At 37.0% G+C, this 16,106-nt stretch overlaps 1 protein-coding gene across 1 annotated transcript in view; it reads left to right on the forward strand.

Annotated features, from left to right (window-relative positions):
- The window catches only part of TTC21B (tetratricopeptide repeat domain 21B), a 100,149-nt gene that overhangs the window by 17,789 nt on the left and 66,254 nt on the right, over nt 1-16,106 (forward strand). Inside the window, exons 7-12 of the mRNA XM_061436383.1 lie at nt 4,491-4,575; nt 5,659-5,757; nt 7,143-7,335; nt 7,754-7,851; nt 8,135-8,335; nt 15,674-15,803. Coding sequence (XP_061292367.1) covers nt 4,491-4,575; nt 5,659-5,757; nt 7,143-7,335; nt 7,754-7,851; nt 8,135-8,335; nt 15,674-15,803 — 806 coding nt within the window. The remainder of the gene's footprint in view (nt 1-4,490; nt 4,576-5,658; nt 5,758-7,142; nt 7,336-7,753; nt 7,852-8,134; nt 8,336-15,673; nt 15,804-16,106) is intronic.

The following is a 16,106-nucleotide window of genomic DNA, read 5'->3' on the forward strand; positions in this document are numbered from 1 at the left end:
AACTTGTTGCTTATACTCAGTTTTTCCAATAAATTGTTGACAGATCCAGAGGCTTGGTTAGATTCACATTCAATACTTGTTTTTGTCTGACAGTTAATGAATAAGTATTGATGTGCTCTTCCATCGAACAGACATAATCTCTGCATGCCTCTTTTTTGTGTGATACTAGTAGCAATTCATGCTTAATACTTGGGTATTTGGTTTAGGATTATATTATTGAAGGCAATGGCACCCCACTCCAGTACTCTTGCCTGGAAAATCCCATGGATGGAGGAGCCTAGAAGGCTGCAGTCCATGGGGTTGCTGAGGGTCAGACACGACTGAGCAACTTCCCTTTCATGCATTGCAGAAGGAAATGGCAACCCACTCCAGTGTTCTTGCCTGGAGAATCCCAGGGATGGGGGAACCTGGTGGGCTCCCGTCTATGGGGTCGCACAGAGTCGGACACAACTGAAGTGACTTAGCAGTAGAAGTAGCAGCAAGATTATATCTTTCCTTCTGCGTTTCTTAGTTAGAATACTCCTGTAAAGAAAAACTTCTGCTGGTTCGTTATCTAATGTTACAGTTCTTATAGGAAAAATTGGATAAATGCTTGAGTCTTTGACCTTATTCCCAGGTTTCAGAAACAAGTAAAAAAGGCCCCTTGCATACCTAGCATTCTCCAGTGGTGATTAAGGATTTGGGTTTGTTTGTTTATGTGATATGGATTAAACTTTGAGTGTTTCTAACCATTTTGGTTATTATAGTTGCTCAGGTTGACTTGTCTTTGGTCATTAGTAGCTTCTTCAAGTCCTTATGACATGATCCAAAAGTCTTTTGTAGTGTCCGTACTGTTGCATATGGCAAGATAAACCAGGGTTATTTTATATATTTACTGACCCATTATAGGTATTGGCCATTGTACAAGGCAATCTAACTCCTTTTACTGAGAAGTGGTATTTGGAGGCCACAGTTGGTACATAAATAAGTTTCTGATGTTTATACTTTTCAGATTTTTTTCCTAGGCACTGTTTGTGGGCTGGGTGTTGGAAGTATCTATATAATAATGTGCAATATATATATATGTATCTTGGGGCATTTAAAAAATGATAAACAGACTTGTTATATGGTTTTTAAACTTGATTTTTCTTTAACTTAAATATTTCATTAGCCATGAATGGTGTCTTAAGGTGAACATAAATATAGTTTGTTTTGTCTTTCCCCATTGATAGGCATTTAGGCTATTTTGAATTTTTTGCTATTCTAATTATTGTAGTGAACACACTCAGCCACACACACACACGTCTTTATACACATGGAGAAGTATTTCTGGAGGATGGTTTCCCAAATGACAAATTACTGATTTAAAGGGAATTTTATTTTTTAGGGTAAGCTAAGCTCCTGTGAAAAGTAGATACAAATATATGTTTATTTTTGTCATCTGTAACTGTTTTGAGTGGGTGTAAGACTTGATCAGTCAGCCTTTCTCCACCTTGTCTTTAAGGAACCTAAGTTCTCTCTGTCTTGCAACTCTGCCTTTACCTAAAACCTCATGATGTTGGTGTCCACCTGGTAAGAGAAGAAAGAGTGTGGAGGAGTCATTCTGCTTTTCTTAAAAATCCAGGCCCAGACATGGCACATACTGCTTGCTGTCACACTGGCCACGGCTACCTGCAGAGATGGCTGGGAGATTGGGTAGCCCAGAGCCCAAGCAGATAAGGCGAGAGTGATTTTGAGGAGAGAGTGCAATCCCTGCCTCAAATGTACACATTTGACATTGGATAAATACTACCGAGTTGTGAGAAACTATACTAATTTATATTCTCATCATTAGTCTATTGAATATCCCCTCCCCTATCCTCAGGAATTTTGGCTATTGTCAATGTGAGGTTTTTTGTTTTGTTTTTTAAAAAAACAATCTGGTAGGATAAGAATGGTACCTTACTTTTATTTTTACTTCCTTGTTTGTGTTGCAATTGAGCATTTTTTTTTTAATGCTAAAAGCTTTTTTTCCCCCTATATATTCACTGTATATTCACTTTTTTTCTTATTAATGAAATCTATCCGTTCCTATATTTCTAATGGACTTTGACATCTTTTAAGAAGTTCTCCATCATGTTTCTTTTCTGATGATCTTCTTGGCCTTTTGCAATTGACTATCAGAATAGCTTGTTTAAAAAAAAAAGCAAAAACCTTATAAGATGTTGGGTTGAATTGCATGAAACCTATAGATTATTGGGGAGAATTTCTTTAATCCCAAATTAGTAGTATCTTTAGGCAGCTACTGATGTGCATCAAACAACCACACTCCTCAGGGCATGTGATAATATGTGCTCATTTCTTACTTTGGTGTGGATCATCTAGGGTCACTGACCCAGTCCAGATGTGGCTGGGGCTCCACTTCAAGTTTCATGTCCAGCTGAGAGGGCATGAAACCTCACTGCAGTTTGGACTCAGGTCAGCTCTAAGGGTCTTCTCTGGGCTCCAGCCAAATAGCACCAGCTCTTTAGAGGAAGCCCTTCTCCTTGTGATGGCAGAGATGCAGAGGACAAGCAGAAATATGCAATGCCTCTGAAACAGGGATGGCGCACTGCCATTCCTGTCCTGATCCTATTGGCCAAGAAACAGCTCCAAGTTGTAGTTGGGGGCAGTGAAGTACAAGCCAGGATTTGTAGGAGGAACTGCTCAGTTACATGGCAGAAAGCATGTATCAGGGAGAGTGAAAAGCTGCAGCTAATAACATAGCATGCCATGCATGATAAGAAACCTAATGTGTTACCCCGTTTGTTCAGTTCCATCAGTTCTTCAATGCTCAGCCTTCTTTATGGTCCAACTCTCACATTCATATATGACTACTGGAAAAACCATAGCTTTGACTATATGGACTTTTGTCAGCAAAGTAATGTCTCTCCTTTTTAATATGTTACCTAGGTTTGTCATAGCTTTTCTTCCAAGGAGTAAGCGTCTTAATTTCATGGCTGCAGTCACCATCTGCAGTGATTTTGGAGCCCAAGAAAAGAAAGTCTCACTGTTTGCATTGTTTCCCCATCTCTTTGCCATGAAGTGATGGGACGAGATGCCATGATCTTAGTTATGTGAATGTTGAGTTTTAAGCCAGCTTTTCACTCTTCTCTTTCACCTTCATCAAGAGCTCTTTCTGCTGTAAGGGTGGTATCATCTGCATATCTGAGGTTATTGATATTTCTCCTGGCAATATTGATTCCAGCTTGTGCTTCATCCAGTCTGGCATTTTGCATGATGTACTCTGCATATAAGTTAAATAAGCAGGGTGACAATATACAGCCTTGACATATTCCTTTCCTAATTTAGAACCAGTTTGTTGTTCCATATCTGGTTCTAACTGTTGCTTCTTGACCTGCATACAGGATTCTCAGGAGCATGTAAGGTGATCTGGTATTCCCATCTATTTGAAGAGTTTTCCACAGTTTGTTGTGATCTACACAGTTAAAGGCTTTAGCATAGTCAGTGAAGCAGAAGTAGATGTTCTTTTGGAATTCTCTTGCTTTTTCTATGATCCAACGGATGTTAGCAATTTGATCTCTGGTACCTCTGCCTTTTCTAAATCCAGCTTGAAAATCTGGAAGTTCTTGGTTCACATATTGTTGAAGCCTAGCTTGTATAATTTTGAGCATTACCTTGCTAGCATGTGAAATTGTGTGGTAGTTTGGACATTCTTTGGCATTGCCCTTCTTTGGGACTGGAATGAAAACTTTGAATTGGATTGGAGTGACCTTTTCCAGTGCTGTGGGCACTGCTGAGTTTTCCAGATTTGCTGGCATGTTTAGTACAGCACTTTCACAGCATAATTTTTTAGGATTTGAAATAGCTCATCTGGAATTCCATTACCTCCACTAGCTTTGTTCATAGCAATGCTTCCTAAGGCCCACTTGACTTCACACTCCCAAGATGTCTGGCTCTAGGTGAGTGATCACACCATTATGGTTATCTGTGTCATTAAGATGTTTTTTTGCATAGCTCTTCTGTGTATTCTTGCCACCTCTTCTAATATCTTTTGCTTCTGTTAGGTCCATACTGTTTCTGTCCTTTATTGTGCCCATCTTTGCATGAAATGTTCCTTTGGTATCTCTAATTTTCTTGACGAGGTCTCTAGTCTTTCCCATTCTATTGTTATCCTCTATTTCTTTGCATTGTTCACTTATTTCTTATCTCTCCTTGCTATTCTTTGGAACTCTGCATTCAAATGGGTATATCTTTCCTTTTTCTCTTTTGCCTTTTACTTTTCTTTCCTCAGCTATTTATAAGGCCTCTTCAGACAACCATTTTGCTTTCATAAACACATTAAGATAAAGATCCAGAGATTCTTTTGGTTTTAAATAATGAGATTGATAATTTTTATAAAGGAGATGTCATTTTGCTAATGAAAATTACTTACTTAAACCGTGGAGTAATCAGACCAGCAAACCAACCTTGCAAGTTGTCAAATAATAATACATAATTTATTTCAACATTAACTGAAATTTTTTTTGCAGGTTGATGCTGCAAGATAATCAGAATTTGGAAGCACTGAGAATGCTGGCCCTTTACTATTTGTGTAGGGAGGGGGATATAGAGAAGGTAAGTTGTATTGTACTATATAACTTTCCTGTATTAAATATATGTTTAGTTACACACACATGCACATACTAAAGAGCCTTGAAGTGCTTTTAGAGTGTATATCATGGCAATTTTTAGTTGAGTCCTAGAAATATACCTTAACAAAGGTGGGTATCTTAAATCACCTAGTAAAGCAAAAGTATCATATAAGTTAAAATTACCCTTGAAAGCTTTAAAAATTATTAATTACAGCAGATGCTGTTTCTATGTAAAAATCATGTGTCGTATGATATATGATTAATGTAACAAGTGGTACTAGTTATAGAAGAGAACATACAAAATACAATTCATAGTACTTTTACAATTTTATTGAGTTTGCATAAGTTAAATGGGTTAGGATGAAATCCCATTGAACCTTATAAGGCACACGTTTCTCTGGTAATGAACACATTGACTATATATTTTGGTTTATGGGATGCCAAAATCCACTCTGAAATCAATAATATTATAACAGATAATAGATTTAGACCCTTACCTAGGGTTAAATGGGTTAATGTGATAGTACTTAGTAAGTACTTCAGTAAATACTAGAAGAATCTTAGTAGGAGCATATCTGGAGTAAATTTTCCAGGCATTAAATTATTTTTCAATAATCTGATTTTTTTGGTCTCAAAAATATTTTAAATATAATCCAGGCTATGTAGGTAATCCAAGGACTGACCTCATATAATATTAATGTTTGTAAATAAGTTATCATTCATATCTCATATGTGTCATAAATTATTGGAGAGGGAGCTTGGCATGTATAGTTAACTGGATATTATAGGTGTCTTTGAATATTTGGATATCACCCAAAGGTTTCTATTCAGTAACAACTATTAAAGAAGCACATTTTATAATGCAATTTTTACTTATAATCATTGCACTTTTTATGGAAGGATCCTTTACCTTTTTGTACCATATGATTTCATTGGAAGAAGGGGAATTGATAAAAGCAAAGATTTTTTTAACATATAAATACTGATTTACTAATGTACATGTCATGTATTATGCTATTTTTATTCTTAATGTATTTTAAAATTATACTGAATACTTTTGTTTTAGGCTGCCACCCAGCTGGAAAACTTAGGAAGTGCGTTGGATGCCGTGGAACCACAGAATGCTCAACTTTTTTATACGATCACAATAGCCTTCAGCAGAACTGTAAGAGTACAGCAAAGCTCTGTTATTCGTAGCTGGCAATATAAAATTAGTCACAAATGTTGAAGCACCAAAAAGCATATGGCCTAGAGTGAAAATACTTGAAAATTCATAGATGTGCCTATGAATATGTGATACTTTCTTAAGGGAGGTAGTTCAGAGGAGATACAGTTTCCAGCTATAAAAGGCCATCATGGAGGGTTCATGGAGGAAGTGGCACTTGTGAATCCTTTAAGAATAGGGAAGTGCCTTCCAGACGAAGGAAATGGAAAGTGATTTATTTTAAACAGAGCATAGGATTTATGACTAAGTTGTTCTTTCCTTTATGTTTTTAAAACTGTTTTTTAAATATTTTTAAATAAGTAATGGAATATTAGGGTTGAGGAAATGGTTTCTGTCTTACTTTTTGTAACAGTAAAGAAATTATTTTTATGACAAGCACCCATAAAGAGGTAATTGGAAATGGAATAGATAAATATAGCAGAATCTTAAAACCAATACAAGAAACGAGAGGATCGAAACTATGCTAGAAAAAAATAAGGAAAAGGGCAGACTGAGTAAAATAATTATTAAAATAAAGTTGAAAGAAAATAATTAAGTTTATTATTGTTAAATGACATGAATAAACTGAATTCTCTTAATTAAAAACAAAGGTTGTCAGATCATGTGAAATTTAGGGGAACTGCTCCCCATTACAGAAATTTGAGTTAGTGGGGAGTATTAACATTTTTTTATTTACCTACTTCAGACATATGATTGTTACTAGTTTACAGCAAATCAAACAATTTAGTAAGTAACAACTCTTCAAAGTAATGATGTTCAAAAAGTATATACTTAATTCTGACAACATTGCCATTTCCTGAAATATTTTTGAAGGCGTTTTTTCAAGAAGATTATAAGGCGTGGTTCTCACTAGTGGCACACTGGTCTTTAGGGGTAAATCAGATTCTTATCCTAGTTTTCAATGCAATAAAAGTTCAATAAAATATATACATCTCTCTATATTATGCTATATCTACACACACACATATGTAAATATATATAAAACCTTAAATAATGATTTTCTTCTCTAATTATAAGACAGTCATGAGACAGTTTAAAAAGCGAGTTATAAAAAATATGCTTGTGGAGTAGCATAGAAGCAATACATTTTTCAAGAGAGCTGTTTTTTAAAAGCACTACTCATTAGGATGTTTAAGTTCTGATAGGATATAAACTGTTGATGCACTATCTAGATAGTAAATACAGTAGATTTATTATTATTCTAATTTTTTTCCTATATTTTTCATCTGTGAAATGCAAATTATTCATATGTACATTTAGAAAAAACAAATTCTTCCATCTTCGTAGACTTGTTTTAGTTTAACTTAATTTTTTTTTCTTTTTAGTGTGGACGTAGTCAACTCATTCTTCAGAAAACCCAAACATTACTAGAAAGAGCTTTTAATTTAAATCCTCAGCTGTCAGAATTTGCTACAGAGCTTGGATACCAAATGATTTTACACGGGAAAGTGAAAGAGGCCTTGAAGTGGTACAAGACCGCCATGACACTAGACGAGACCAGTGTCCCTGCTCTCGTTGGTATGGCAGCTGCATCTATGAGCGTTCCTCATACAGAGGCAAACGACGATTGCTTTTAACACCTGCCTTTAAAGAAGAAAAGACATATCTTGTAGTTTTCTAAAATTAAACAGTTCTCTACTATCTACAGCAGAAAAAAATCATGTACCTTTAAAAATAGAATTTTTGTTTCTTAGAAACTATCTGCAGGTAATAGATTTTTATGAGATAATTCCCATAAATTAAGAATTCCTTAGTAACTGATTTTATGTGGGTACAAAGCTACTCATTTCCTTTTACTCTTTTTCTTTTTTTAATCTAAAACTTTGTATTATGGCCAAAAAGAAAAAAACCTTGTTTAATATTGTTTGTGTTAACTTGAGATGTACATGCCTGAAATGATGTGGATTTTTCCCATTTTCATCTGTTTCCTTTTTAGGATTTATCCAGTGTCAATTAATAGAAGGGCAACTACAGGATGCAGATCAGCATCTAGAATTCCTTAGTGAAGTTCAGCAGTCTTTTGGAAAATCGGCGGTATAGTATTTTATTTTATCAGGGAAGATTGTAACTACTTATAAAATATGAAATTTTAAATGTTTAAAAATTTAACAATGGGATTAGAGGAGTAATGTACTAATTTTAATATGTAGTTACATTTATTAATTTTCCACATGATGTTAAAAATCCAAGTAAACTAATATTTAAGTTTGAACAAATAGTGCCTACAAATATCTCTTCATATACATTTGAAATCTAAGTAGAAATAAATGGCTTTATAACTGTATGGAGTAATTTATGAAAACTACTTATTTTCCAGGAATTAACCTATTTACATGCAGTTCTCGCTATGAGGAAAAATAAACGACAAGAAGAGGTTATTAATTTGTTAAATGATGTCCTGGACACTCATTTTTCACAGTTGGAGGACTTACCTCTTGGCATACAGTATTTTGAGAAGTTAAATCCTGATTTCTTGCTAGAAATTATTACAGAATATCTGAATTTCTGTCCAATGCAGGTGTGTATTTCTGGGACTTATTTTCAAAGATGCATTTACATGATGTTTTATAAAAGGTACTAATTATGTTCTACAGGTTAGACTATAAAATGAAAGTATTTGTATCTATATTAGTTGAAATAGTTTTTAATGAAAATATTTACAGTAATGATAACTATCAACTAATAAATGTTTTGGTTTACAAATGTTCATTTGTAATTCATAAAATCTTAAAATCTTGAATTTAAACTATTAAAAGTCATTTAATTTAGGCACCCACCTTATATTAGAATCTACTCCATAATATCCTCATTAAGTGTCCATCCCACCTTTGGATTCACTCAAAGATAAAGTTCTTATTTGTAACTATGATTATTAGACTGTATTTCCTGTGTTAAGTCAGATTTTGCTTTGTGTTAAAAAAACTCAGCTATTTACTGGTCCTCCTTTTGTTCTCTGCAGTGACATGGAGCAAGTCCAGTTACTTAGTGTATTCCTCATTCATAGAACAGACCTGCAGATGTTGGAAATTAATTTTCCTGTTTCTGAACAATTCCAGGTTTCCAACCATTTCTTTTTTTATGACATAGTTTGAGATCCCTGGTTGTGAGCCTGAGGATATTCTTGATTTTATCAGTGCCTGATTAAGCTCACTATTCCAAATATGGATTTGGCCTGAAAAACTTAGATCAGATTCTTTGCTTCCTAATTCTGGATATCCATCAGTTTCTTTTTTGTGAATCAAATTACATTATCGACCCCTGTAGATTTAACAGTTAACCAGAGTCCTTAGACCTGTTAATCACTGTAACTTTGGACATAAGTGTCAGATCTGATCAGTCGCTCAGTCATGTACGACTCTTTGCGACCCCATGAATCGCAGCACGCCAGGCCTCCCTGTCCAACACCAACTCCCGGAGTTCACTCAGACTCACATCCATCGAGTCAGTGATGCCATCCAGCCATCTCATCCTCTGTCTTCCCCTTCTCCTCCTGCCCTCAATCCTTCCCAGCATCAGAGTCTTTTCCAATAAGTCAATTCTTCACATGAGGTGGCCAAAGTACTGGAGTTTCAGCTTTAGCATCATTCCTTCCAAAGAACACCCAGGGCTGATCTCCTTCAGAATGGACTGGTTGGATCTCCTTGCAATCCAAGGGACTCTCAAGAGTCTTCTCCAACACCACAGTTCAAAAGCATCAATTCTTCGGCACTCAGCCTTCTTCACAGTTCAACTCTCACATCCATACATGACCACAGGAAAAACCATAGCCTTGACTAGATGAACCTTTGTTGGCAAAGTAATGTCTCTGCTTTTGAATATGCTATCTAGGTTGGTCATAACGTTCCTTCCAAGGAGTAAGCATCTTTTAATTTCATGGCTGCAGTCACCATCTGCAGTGATTTTGGAGCCCCAAAAAATAAAGTCTGACACTGTTTCCACTGTTTCCCCATCTATTTCCCATGACGTGATGGGACCGGATGCCATGATCTTCGTTTTCTGAATGTTGAGCTTTAAGTCAACTTTTTCACTCTCCACTTTCACTTTCATAAAGAGGCTTTTTAGTTCCTCTTCACTTTCTGCCATAAGGGTGGTGTCATATGCATATCTGAGGTTATTGATATTTCTCCCGGCAGTCTTGATTCCAGCTAGTGTTTCTTCCAGTCCAGCGTTTCTCATGATGTACTCTGCATAGAAGTTAAATAAACAGGGTGACAATATACAGCCTTGAAGTACTCCTTTTTGTATTTTGAACCAGTCTGTTGTTCCATGTCCAGTTCTAACTGTTGCTTCCTGACCTGCATACAAATTTCTCAAGAGGCAGGTCAGGTGGTCTGCTTTTCCCATCTCTTGAAGAATTTTCCACAGTTTATTGTGATCCACACAGTCAAAGGCTTTGGCATAGTCAATAAAGCAGAAATAGATGTTTTTCTGGAACTCTCTTGCTTTTTCCATGATCCACAGATGTTGGCAATTTGATCTCTGGTTCCTCTGCCTTTTCTAAAACAAGCTTGAACATCAGGAAGTTCACGGTTCACATATTGCTGAAGCCTGGCTTGGAGAATTTTAAGCATTACTTTACTAGCGTGTGAGATGAGTGCAATTGTGCGGTAGTTTGAGCATTCTTTGGCATTGCCTTTCTTTGGGATTGGAATGAAAACTGACCTTTTCCAGTCCTGTGGCCACTGCTGAGTTTTCCAAATTTGCTGGCATATTGAGTGCAGCACTTTCACAGCATCATCTTTTAGGGTTTGAAATAGCTCTACTGGAATTCCATCACCTCCACTCACTTTGTTCATAGTGATGCTTTCTAAGGCCCACTTGACGTCACATTGAGGATGTCTGGCTCTAGGTGAGTGATCACAGCATCGTGATTATCTGGATCGTGAAGATCTTTTTTGTACAGTTCTTCTGTGTATTCTTGCCATCTCTTCTTAATATCTTCTGCTTCTGTTAGGTCCATACCATTTCTGTCCTTTATCGAGCCCATCTTTGCATGAAATGTTCCTTTGGTATCTCTGATTTTCTTGAAGAGATCTCTAGTCTTTCCCATTCTGTTGTTTTCCTCTATTTCTTTGCATTGATCGCTGAAGTAGGCTTTCTTATCTCTTCTTGCTATTCTTTGGAACTCTGCATTCAGACGTTTATATCTTTCCTTTTCTCCTTTGCTTTTTGCTTCTCTTCTTTTCACAGCTATTTGTAAGGCCTCCCCAGACAGCCATTTTGCTTTTTTGCATTTCTTTTCTATGGGAATGGTCTTGATCCCTGTCTCCTGTACAATGTCACGAACCTCATTCCATAGTTCATCAGCACTCTATCAGATCTAGGCCCTTAAATCTATTTTTCACTTCCACTGTATAATCATAAGGGATTTGATTTAGGTCATACCTGAATGGTCTAGTGGTTTTCCCTACTTTCTTCAATTTAAGTCTGAATTTGGCAATAAGGAGTTCATGGTCTGAGCCACAGTCATCTCCTGGTCTTGTTTTTGCTGACTGTATAGAGCTTCTCCATCTTTGGCTGCAAAGAATATAATCAATCTGATTTCAGTGTTGACCATCTGGTGATGTCCATGTATAGAGTGTTCTCTTGTGTTGTTGGAAGAGGGTGTTTGTTATGACCAGTGCATTTTCTTGGCAAAACTCTATTAGTCTTTGCCCTGCTTCATTCCGTATTCCAAGGCCAAATTTGCCTGTTACTCCAGGTGTTTCTTGACTTCCTACTTTTGCATTCCAGTCCCCCATAATGAAAAGGACATCTTTTTTTGGGTGTTAGTTCTAAAAGGTCTTGTAGGTCTTCATAGAACCGTTCAACTTCAGCTTCTTCAGCGTTACTTGTTGGGGCATAGACTTGGATTACTGTGATATTGAATGGTTTGCCTTGGAAATGAACAGAGATCATTCTGTCATTTTTGAGATTGCATCTAAGTACTGCATTTCGGACTGTTTTGTTGACCATGATGGCTACTCCATTTCTTCTGAGGGATTCCTGCCCGCAGTAGTAGATATAATGGTCATCTGAGTTAAATTCACCCATTCCAGTCCATTTCAGTTCGCTACATTTGTCCCTATGAAATTTTATCTCCTCATACTTATCCCATAATTTCAGATTATTCTATCTTTTGGGGTCCTAACTGTCATCTGTTTTATATGGATCTTTGTTGCCTCTTGAGAAACCTATATGCAGGTCAGGAAGCAACAGTTAGAACTGGACATGGAACAACAGACTGGTTCCAAATAGGAAAAGGAGTACATCAAGGCTGTATATTGTCACCCTGCTTATTTAACTTCTATGCAGAGTACATCATGAGAAACGCTGGGCTGGAGGAAGCACAAGCTGGAATCAAGATTGCCAGGAGAAATATCAATAACCTCATATATGCAGATGACACCACCCTTATGGCAGAAAGTGAAGAGCAACTAAAGAGCCTCTTGATGAAAGTGAAAGTGGAGAGTTAAAAAGCTGGCTTAAAGCTCAACATTCAGAAAACGAAGATCATGGCATCCGGTCCCATCACGTCATGGGAAATAGATGGGGAAACAGTGGAAACAGTGTCAGACTTTATTTTTTGGGGTTCCAAAATCACCGCAGATAGGGCCTGCAGCCTGAAATTAAAAGATGCTTACTCCTTGGAAGGAAAGTTAGGACCAACCTAGATAGCATATTCAAAAGCAGAGACATTACTTTGCCAACAAAGGTCCGTCTAGTCAAGGCTATGTTTTTCCTGTGGTCATGTATGGATGTGAGAGTTGGACTGTGAAGAAAGCTGAGCGCCAAAGAATTGATGCTTTTGAACTGTGGTGTTGGAGAAGACTCTTGAGAGTCCCTTGGACTGCAAGGAGATCCAACCAGTCCATTCTGAAGGAGATCAGCCCTGGGATTTCTTTGGAAGGAATGATGCTAAAGCTGAAACTCCAGTACTTTGGCCACCTCATGTGAAGAGTTGACTCATTGGAAAAGACTCTGATGCTGGGAGGGATTGGGGGCAGGAGGAGAAGGGGACGACAGAGGATGAGATGGCTGGATGGCATCACTGACTCGATGGATGTGAGTCTGAGTGAACTCTGGGAGTTGGTGATGGACAGGGAGGCCTGGCGTGCCACGATTCATGGGATTGCAAGGAGTCAGACACGACTGAGAGACTGAACTGAACTGAACTTGTTGTCAAACATCATCTGCCTATGTGGCTCCAAGTAGAACTGAGAATGGAACCCTCTTGTATTACCACAGAGTTCATTCCAAGTTGACATATATCCATTAACGCTCTTTTATTACAAGCAATAAGCAGATGACTTAACTTTGTTATACTCAACTCACAATTCAACATAGAGATATCATGGCATGCACTATCAAATACTTCATTCCTGAAAGCATAGTTTTTAGTATTCTCCCTGATTTTTCCCTGAAGTTACAGCTTCAGTAACTGTGTTAACAAGGAAATGAGAATAATGACCTTTCCTTAGGGAGCTCACACTGCCTTTTATTGGTCATCATATCCTTTTCCAGACTTTCATGACCAATTTTTTTCAACTAACCACTCTGGAATTGCACTTGGGATTGATCTCAGTTTCTCCAGTCATGATCTGCTTTCAGTTGCTCATGAGTTGGAAAGCATTTTTCAGTACCCATGCAGTATTTAGAATTCATCCAACAAATGCTTGTAGGGTTCCCAGTGGACTGTTCAGAGTTGGGGAAATAGTTGTGTAAAAGCAAACAATATTCCTTGCCTTCTTAATACATGAATACTAGCAGGAGGAAACTTAATACAATCAATCTATTATGCAGTATATTAGGAGATTACAGGAGAAAATAACAAAACAGAGTGAAAGGGGGTAGTAATTTTAATAAGGTGGTCTAGGTAGGCCTCATTATGATGGTAAAATTTGGAAAAAAACTTCAAGGTCACGTGGGAATATAGTATAGAGTGTTTCAGGCAAAAGGAGCCATTGTGCAGTGGCCCAAAGGGACAGAGGAGGGCGGCTGGGACCGAGTGAGGAGGCAGGGAGTGGCCACCGTAGGTCTCAGCATAGGAAACTGAATTGGTGGTGATTTCTCTGACTTCAGTTCTGAGAACAGTGGGGAGCCACCAGAGGGTTTCCCACATGATCCAGTTCAGCATTTTAAAAGGCTTCTTCTGGCAGCTGGACTGAGGGTAAACTGTAAAAGGAGCAAAAAATAATCTGTTGAATTGTAGTTGGGTCCCTAGTGCACTGCTGCTGCTGCTGCTAAGTCGCTTCAGTCGTGTCCGACTCTTAGCGACCCCATGGACTGGGCCCACCAGGCTCCTCTGTCCATGGGATTTTCCAGGCAAGAGTACTGGAGTAGGGTGCCATTGCCTTCTCCGAGTGCACAGTCATTCTGTTTTTCCATAATGTAACCTTCATCAGCATGATAGAATCTAATTAGCATTACAATGCTGTTTTCCTGGGGAAATATCAGAAAGGCAGACTTGTCTCTCCAGCTCTGTTTCTGTTACTTTGGCCCTTTTACATATACATGTACATACTTTTTTTAAAAAAAATCAAGCAGATATCTTAGAGATTGTCTTTATAAGCCCTGGATTTTTTACTATGATTCGTTCTGAAATTAGAGGAAAAATGATGGTTGTTTTCAATTCGTAATTTTTAGCAAGGGGCAGATGACATCAGAACCTCACCCTGTTACCTGTGCTTTCATTATTTTCAATTGCACTGAAAAAGTAAATATATTTTAAGAATATACACTATATCCATTACCGTGTAAAGTTTTAAAAGTCTCATCTTTAAGACACATAAGGACCCTTAGCCCTATAAAAGACGCAAAACTAAATATGAAACTACTGTAGGACTAATAAGACAAAGAATGCTAAAAAAAAATTTATTACCTAGATAAGTGCTTTAGAAATTTCAAGAAGTTGAAGTATTCTAGGCACCAATAGTTGTGTTCTGAAAATTCTTTTGAGCGCACATTTTTTGGTGCCTCAGCATCGAAGATACCACACTTTTCTTGTTAGTAACAGTGGCTCCTTGTAGGGTCAGTTGTCAGTAAGAGGCTGTGCTTCAGTTACGAATCTGTGAGTGTGGAGTGTAAGGTTACGGGGATGAGAGGATCGTCCTTCAGATAAAGGAAGGAGCATTAGTAAGGTAAAGCAGGAGAGTAAACGTGGAATGTCTAAAATCTAATACCACATTTCTAAGTTGTGAGTGGATAACTGCTGGATAAAGATTGAGTAAATAGCCATTAAAAGAATAAACAAGTGGTCTAGTACTACTTTAGTTATTAAATTCATTATTAATAAAAAGAGAAAATAAATTGAGGGCCTAAACACGTCAGACAGAAAAGTGGGGGATATGAGACATCGGTGTAGTGTACATGCGTGTGTTCTGCCACTGGATTTTTACTACAATGACAAAATCTGAATTCTCTAAAAACTGACTTTGCAGTATTCTCGAGGGTGGTGCAGGTTATTGAATTGAGTAAAATCCCAAGACAGGTTTAGAATTAGAACTCACATTCCCTTGACTCTCAGTTCCAGCAAGAAACTCTGCCTCTCATTATTCCTTTGAACAGGTGTGTTTCCTTGATAAAGCTTTTGAACATAAATGCTCCTTTCATATGTTATCAAATTAGTAACTGTATAGTAATTTCACAATTATTTTGATGAGCAAAAGCCATCATTTATATAGTCTGTTCATAGATCCCAGGGAAATAAACTAGTATTAATCTAATCATAGTGAGATATTGGACAATAAATAGAATAAGAGAAGTTTTAGAAAAGCATGTAGGTTTTGCTCTTCACATTATAATTAATAATGTGTTTATTTTTAGCCTAATACTGTTAAAAACTTATAAAAATGACTTGCTGATTTGTTTTGTTTAGCCTGCAAGTCCTGGGCAACCTCTTTCTCCACTTCTCAGACGTTGTACCTCAATCCTGGAGACTATAGTCAGAACCGTTCCTGGTCTTCTGCAGGCTGTCTTTCTAATAGCAAAAGTGAAGTATTTGTCAGGTAAGGTGTACATTAAAAGCTTAAAATAACCTTTATATTCTGATGTTGATAAGAACAAGTATTAACAAACTAAGCACTCCTCATATATGAAGAATAGTCGCACAAAATACACATTTTATATATGCACAGTTCATTAACTTTTAACAGAATAAAATTGTACAACTCTTAACTATTTAGTTCTTTAAAAAAGATTACCATAAACTTCTGTGATTCAAATGAACTTCTGGAAAAATATAGTTCTACCACTTTAAAAAAAAGTCCATCAGATAGTACTAAAGCCAGGCAGTAAAAAATTATAGTCTT

Source organism: Bos javanicus, chromosome 2 (assembly GCF_032452875.1).
Source record: "Bos javanicus breed banteng chromosome 2, ARS-OSU_banteng_1.0, whole genome shotgun sequence".
NCBI classification, from domain to species: Eukaryota; Metazoa; Chordata; class Mammalia; order Artiodactyla; family Bovidae; genus Bos; species Bos javanicus.